This window comes from Akebia trifoliata, chromosome 4, assembly GCF_017979445.1.
Source record: "Akebia trifoliata isolate Shusen 1 chromosome 4, ASM1797944v1, whole genome shotgun sequence".
NCBI lineage: Eukaryota > Viridiplantae > Streptophyta > Magnoliopsida > Ranunculales > Lardizabalaceae > Akebia > Akebia trifoliata.
Genome location: NC_141378.1, coordinates 27,142,471 through 27,149,835, shown reverse-complemented (window position 1 = coordinate 27,149,835; position 7,365 = coordinate 27,142,471). Strand labels below are relative to the sequence as shown.

Below are 7,365 nucleotides of genomic sequence, written 5' to 3'. Positions count from 1 at the left end.
ATTTTCTAGACTTGAAAGGTCAGTCATAGAAGTTGAAGGATTTAGCAAACTAAAACTTGATTGGGTCCTGAAAAATAAGCTTAGAGATGGTTCTAGCCCAAATAGACTAAAAAATCTTTAACAATTTGATGGAAGAGATGGCATTACATGTGACACTCCTATCGTTGTTGTAATTGCAGGGAACATTCGTGTATTTTGTCGTGTAAGACCTATAATTGAGGGGGAGAAATTTGGTCATTTGGGACCCGTTGTAACAACAGACTCGAGTAATGTTTATCTGAAACTTTCTGAAAATAAGAACAAGCATTACAGTTTTGACAAGGTTTTCCACCCGGGTTCATCACAAGGTGCTTGAAGAAATTGGTACATCAAATGTCGTTATTTGTAAACAATTTCCATTTATTTCTAAACAAAACGATGTTCTGTTTTGCACCGATGAGGCTATGGTTCGATACCCATTGCAAGAGATACTTATTTAATTGAGTCCATCATTGATAAATGTCAGATGAAGTGTTTTCGGAAGTTGAGCCGGTTATCAAATCTGCCGTGGATGGATACAATGCATGCATCTTCGCATATGGGCAGACAGGGACCGGTAAAACTTTCACCATGGTGAGGATCATCTTTGCTGGCTTGAAATTAAGATTCAAGTAGGCATGGAATGGATATTAATTTTAAATTTTCAATTTGTACATTTTATTGATGTAAATGTTCTAGGAAGGTATACCAGATAATCCAGGAGTCGTGCCCCGTGCAATCGAGGCATTGTTCAAGCAAACAATGGATAGCGACCATACATTTTTCCTCACTTTCAGTATGCTTGAAATTTACATGGGCAAAGTCAGGGACTTACTAATCCCTCAGTCGTCACAACCAATGAATCGAATGACACAATGGTGAGTCTGGAGTTATGCCCATAAAATTTCTTGGGCTTATTTCACATTTGTACTTTGAATTAATCCAGTTTATCTAGATCCAATTTTTTTTTTTATAGAGCTGTGTGCCCATCCAAACCCAATATTTTACCTTTTTTATGCTTGATTCTTCAATCTGATAAGATAATTACTTTTTGATGCAATATGGTGATCTTTGTCTACAGCCTTTCAATCCAAACAGATCCCAAAGGTGGGATTGAGATTGAAAACCTCATGGAAATCAGAGTGAGCGACTTCAATCAAGCTAAAAGACTATATGGATTAGGTAGTAGCTTTAGATCAACGGCTTCCACCGGTTCTAATGCAACTTCAAGCAGATCTCATTGGTAATTAATTTCCCTATTCAAGCAGTTTTTGAACTTAGATTTTGAGAGAATAACAAGTGAATAATAATGTATATTTCTTAGGGTCATAAGTTTGACATTTAGTTTTTGTCAGAACAGCTTGACCCGCATATCTTTGACATGTTTTGATGCTCCCGAAAGGCGAAGAGAAACAAACAAAATATGGATGGTTGATCTTGGTGGAAGTGAACGCGTGTTAAAGACAAAGACATGGGGGAGAAGATTCGACGAAGGAAAAGCCATTAATCTATCACTGTCTGCCCTTGGAGATGTCATTAGTGCTCTCCAAAGAAGAAAATCCCATGTTCCTTACAGGTAATTACTATAAGAAACAATGGTCAGGTTCCATCTACCAAGGACGGATCTTTATAAAATCATCCCATTTCATATCAACTTGGTGGAGTTCAAATTTTTAACATTTAATAGAAGATAAAATGACTTGGGGAGTCTTGGTGTCAACATTGTTAAGTTCAATTTTATAACTCTAAACTTCAGATAAAACTTTTTCTCTTTTGACAGGAATAGCAAGCTGACACAAGTTCTTAAGGATTCTCTCGGTAATTATGCTTTTATTCTCTTTACTCAAGTTTTGTCATTTTTGGACTAATTAAATTATGACAAACTTTGTCAAAATGTATTTGATTTATATACAAAAATACTTGAGTGGGGATGGAATCACTCATCTTTACTTAAATGTCATTTTGTTCTTGTATACAGGAGAAGATTCAAAAACCTTAATGCTTGTCCATGTCAGTCCCAAAGAAGAAGACCTGTGCGAGACAGTGTGTTCCTTGGGTTTCGCAACACGGGTGAGAAGTACTCAGCTAGGACAAGAGGAATCAAGTGTACGTTCTTCTAAACTTTCTTCTTTTTTTTACGGTGATTATCAAATAACCTTATACCCAAACGAGTTTTTCTATAGGAATTGTTAGAAGTGTCCACTTGGTGAAACAAAAACGAAGTAGAGAGTGATTGGACTCCAAAATATGTTTAATCTATACAAATTTAATACTCTATATAATAATAATGAGTTTTGCAAAGTATAATGCATTTTGTTTCCAAAACCTATGATAAATGTTAGTTACCATTAAGTAAATTAAAAAACAAAAAAAGGAAGAAAAAATAATCAAAATCCACCTAATTATCTAGTCTTTTGGCATAGGCGTCAAAGAACTAACCATTGATGTGAACTGTTGGGAAATCAGGAAGTAAGAGCCAAGAAGGAAGTTGCATTGGTCAAGCTTCAACAAAAAATGAAACTGCTTGACTATGAGCATCAAAATGTCAGACGAGAGATCAAGAAAATACAAGAGAGATTAGGACATGTTACTAAATCAGAGCCATCATTCAATGAGCATTCGGAGTTCCATTATCTATCAAATGAAGCATCACAAGGCAACATAAAGTTGGAGAAACAAAGTCTTTCCTCTTCACAATTACCGAGATTTATGAGGCCGACCTTTTGCAGTAGAAAGAAATCTGGCATAGATCACCCATCAACGGAATATGTACAGAAGAAAGACTCACTCCCCCAAAGAAAAAAAGCATCATCAACTCGTGCCGAGTCCATTACTTTTTCCATAAAGGGTATCTCTGAGTATGGCTCGGATAGTAGTATTTCAAGGACTAGTGGCTTGGTAGATTACGAAACAGAATACAGTCACAATGCATCGGAATGTGATGTCAAAATGGTTATTTTCCCCAAACGAGAAAAGACACCAAGGAGTTTGCCTCGTTCCAAGTCTCATGTTAGTTATAAAAGTACAAAGGGGAGCAGAAACATGAAGGCGAGTAAAAGTGATTTTCCAAAAGTCTTAACCATTGATAATTGGCTTCATCTACAAAAGAATGAACCAATAAATCATGCTTGCACTCATGGGAGTAAAAAAGTGCTCGCTATTCCTCTCCTGGAGGATAAAAACAGCTACGATAGGGAGGATAAGGCCGATACATTGCATCTCGAGGAAGTATATAATCATGATTTTAGAAAGGATAATGTCTTCAATGATGATCAGGCTGAGAAACGGGGAGATGTAGGTGTGATTGGAAGCTCTATTAAGGAGGTGGTAATGAATGAAACACAAAATTTGTTAGACGATTCTGTTACTTGGGACTCTGGGTCCAACCCCGTTTCTTTAAATGAGAAGATAATGGAGGAACCTCGGCTTTTGTCAGAATTATTCTTGCTTGAGGACCACGGATTCTGCCCCATATCACTGCCTGATATGGAGAATCATATAATCGACCCGAACAAAGAATCCCACGAACCTGTTTCAAAATCTGAAGTAGAATCTGAAAATCGAAGTTGGTCTTCTAAAACTTCTAATGAGGCTATGGTTGATCTTGAAAGAACAGTAGTAGTGATTGATCAAAAAGTCCAAACAGAAATGTCAGATGGAACCATGATCAAAGAAGAGAGTAAGAAGGGAGATTTGTGTGCCTCTCCTCCATGCATGGAGGGTGTAATAAGACCTTGTTTATGCAAAATGGGATCTCAAAGAGATTTATTGATGGACCCAACAGATGCAGATCGAGACAATTGTACTAAGTCCTTCGTTGAATCCCAAGAGAAGGTACACAATAAAGGTGAGATCATTCACACATTTATTTAAATCTCTCCATTTTACTTCTTTCAAAGTTTCATACTTGTGAAAGCTCATCTTCTATATAATTTCTTCCTTCGATCAGGGTTACTTGATCTGCTTGAACAAAAAGCTGAAGTCTTATGTGCCAGTGCCCTTCTAGGATTGGGATTTCAAAACTTAGGACTCGGAAACGATTTCTTCTATGGGTTGATGCTTTAGCGCTTCCTTGGGATACAACATGAAGTATGGTATCTTTGTTATCCGATTTACCTTTCTTTTCTTTTTTTTTTCAAAATGTGGTTGAGCTGGGATTGAGACTTTGACCAATCTTAATGTTGTCACTCGTCTATCTCTAATCACTAAGAAACAAAGCTCGATCCTAGTAAACTGTTTCGAAATAAATACATAAAGGAAATTTTTTCTAAGCTTCCATCAAGGGCCTTAATTTATTCGATTTATTTAGATTATAACATATGTAAATAATTCAGAAGTGTTATTGGCATCATGCACATGTCGTCCTTCCAGACTAATTAATTACTGTACCATTTTCCACTTTTCAAACAATATCTGAAAACAAAAATCAATACGAATCAAGCTTTCTTCGATGGAAAGAGGTTTCAAAAAGGGATGCACCCAGCAACATAGTATATCCCACAACAGTAGGTGCAAGGAAGTTCACTTATCTTTACACCACCATTCACATTTTTTTTTCTATTTCATATTGTGAGATTAAAGATGTTTCCATCAATGTGTAATGTTACAATTAAAAATAAATCATGAAAATTCAATGTGTTATATTTTAGAAGTTGGGCTTACTTGAATTAAATTCTGATTATCTTTGACAGATGCAACCCCTTCTTTTTCAGAATTTGAAATAAAACTGAAATTGAAGCACTGAACAGTTGGTAGAATCAGAATCGATAGTGTAGATTGAGCCACATGTCCGATGCATTGTCCTAAGGCAAAATCGTCCCCGCGTGTGTGATTTCCATATTCTTTGAATATTACTACAACTTACCAATACTTGATAAGAACAAAAACAAAACCAGCCAAGCCTTTGACTGAAGCTAAGAATTTTCTTCCAAAAAATATATTTGTAAAACACCCAAACATAATGATAAAATATTGAGATTTCTCGATTTCTAACAAAATATTGTTTTGTTGGGTACCTAAATCAACGCGTCAAAAAGCATAGACCTGTTGGAACTTTTCAAATTTAAGCCCTTGACCACTTCAGCACGTAACAAACCACATTCCTCAATTGACGTCCTCGAGAGCTTTCACTTTGGGTGGAGCACTTCTTGGGATTTTATTTTCTCATAGCCTTCCCAGTAGTACAATTGTGATACTTGGGTTTGATAGTTATCTTTGACTCATTCCAAGGGGAATTGTTCCTCTGAACAAAACAAAATATTATTGATAACCAACAATTGTTTAGCACACTAGCCAAGGCCTCCCTTCAAAAAGGAGAGGCTTTGAGTTCAAACTCCCTTGTTGGCCACCCTCCAGGATTTCCCCATAAATTACTTGGTGTGTGGGGGAGGGTATTGCACATGGCCTGAAGATTAGTTGGGGGAGGCCTAATATATATATATATATATATATATATATATTAATATATTAATTATTGATGGATGGTTTTTAGATTTTACGATACATACATTGTTTCTTTAATAGCAATCAAATTCCTACAACTTACAAGGATAAAGATTTGGTTAGCAGGAAACAACTCATTCCAACTAGAGTCTTAATCAGACTCGTCGTATGAAGGAACTTATTAAAAATAAAAGATCCATGATAAATCGATGCAGCAAAATAATGCAGTCTGTACACAGCAAACGTGTCAAGGGCAAGAGTCGTGATGAATGCACCAGGTTGGATATGCGGCTGACATGGCAAGGGCACAGAACCAGAGAGCTTTTTCATCGCGATGCACAGAAAGGAATATGCGGTTTTGCGCCCTTGCCACATCAGCTGTGTACCCAACCGCGTGCATTCATCATTATTCTAGATCTTTTTCTTCAGTCGCATACAGACCACGTATGTTTTGCGACATCAGCCGCAGTCTTTGCCCTTGCCACATCAACCACGTACAGGCTACATATGTTTTGCCGCGTCCATTTATCATTAGTCAAAAAAATAAAAAAATAGGAATGTCCTATCTAAACAGCACGTGGCCTAGGATGACTCTTATTACATAGACTATAGTTTGTCTGTGCCTACAACACATACATTCTCTTTGGGATTAAGGAGGTAAAAGAGTAAAGATAAAGAAAATGAAAAGTAATAAAAGTAAAAGTTTTCCTCAAGATACTGTCTTTATGAAATATAAAGATTGAGACAAATGAACGGAATATTATGTAAATATTTATTTTTAAATAAAATAGATGAGAAGATACTTCGTTATAAAGATTTTAGACAGGAATGGATCCTCTATAAGCTTTTTCTTAAAACTCTATGCATCTTTTCTTTTACCATCCACAAAATCACAACAATTCAATTTTAATATTCATGGGTTAGATCAGATTTTATTTATTTATTTTAAGTTTCTTTTATCATTATTCAATACTTTGAAAATGGGAAACTCCAATTTTTAACAGTGTAATTTGTGTGTGTGTGGTCGACGCGATACTCACTTAATTGTCTACAAACACAACAGGGAAAAGGAACTGCAGAGGATCCGCTCCCATTTTAGACTAAAGTGATATTTCCAAACTTCTCTTGGACATATTCGACCCATACACGTTGATTGCCATGTTCAACACTAAGTTCGCATGGAGGTGTGCACAGAGCCATAAATGTTTTTCACTTGTATCTCAAGGAAAAGCAGTTATGGTTCTATCCACACATCCACGCTATTTCAATGTGTCATGTGCAATCACTTTAGCACTTTTTATACAAGAGAAACTCCAAGGGAGTTACCTACACCTATTTATGGGTCATTAAGTGGCTGTTTGATATAGCTTTTAAACATGGATTTTAGTGCGTTTGGGATGAAAATCTGCGTTTGATAAAAAAATCTGCTTAACAAATCTACATTTTTAAACGCAAATATGAGAAGCAGTTGAAAGGCACTTTTTTCGCATTTGCTGGAGAAGCTAACACCAAAAAATGATTCGTTTGAAAATACCTATATGCCCCTTCCCCTCTTCGTCTCTATTCTTTGTCAACAGAACCTCTATTGCGGACCTCTCTCTCTCTCTCTCGCACACCTCTTTCTTTATCTCACAGATCTCTCTCTCTGCTTCTCTTCTTCTTTTCTCTATCAACAAAAATCTCAAACAGCTACGCACAGTTGTTCAGTCTCTCTCTCTCTCTCTCTCTCTCTCTCTCTCTCGCACAGATCCATCTCTCTCGCAAAGCTCTCTCTCTCTCGCACATTTCTCTCGACAAAGCCTTGCACATATCTCTTATTTCTAGGATTTCTACCTTCTCCTTGGGACTTTTCTGAAGCTATCCTCTCGGATTTCTCATCTATTTCGTTGCTCATGTAACTTCTGT

General features: G+C 36.5%; 1 protein-coding gene across 1 annotated transcript; it reads left to right on the top strand.

Annotated features, from left to right (window-relative positions):
* Positions 1–5: 5 nt before the first annotated feature.
* Positions 6–4,296, top strand: LOC147404630 (P-loop containing nucleoside triphosphate hydrolases superfamily protein; the record flags this gene model as incomplete). Its single annotated transcript, XM_086437871.1, has 10 exons — positions 6–18; positions 180–347; positions 506–612; positions 718–896; positions 1,100–1,261; positions 1,379–1,594; positions 1,799–1,836; positions 1,997–2,124; positions 2,485–3,865; positions 3,968–4,296. Coding segments are annotated over 10 exons (2,508 nt in total), but the record flags the coding sequence as incomplete, so codon positions are not given.
* Positions 4,297–7,365: the final 3,069 nt, after the last annotated feature.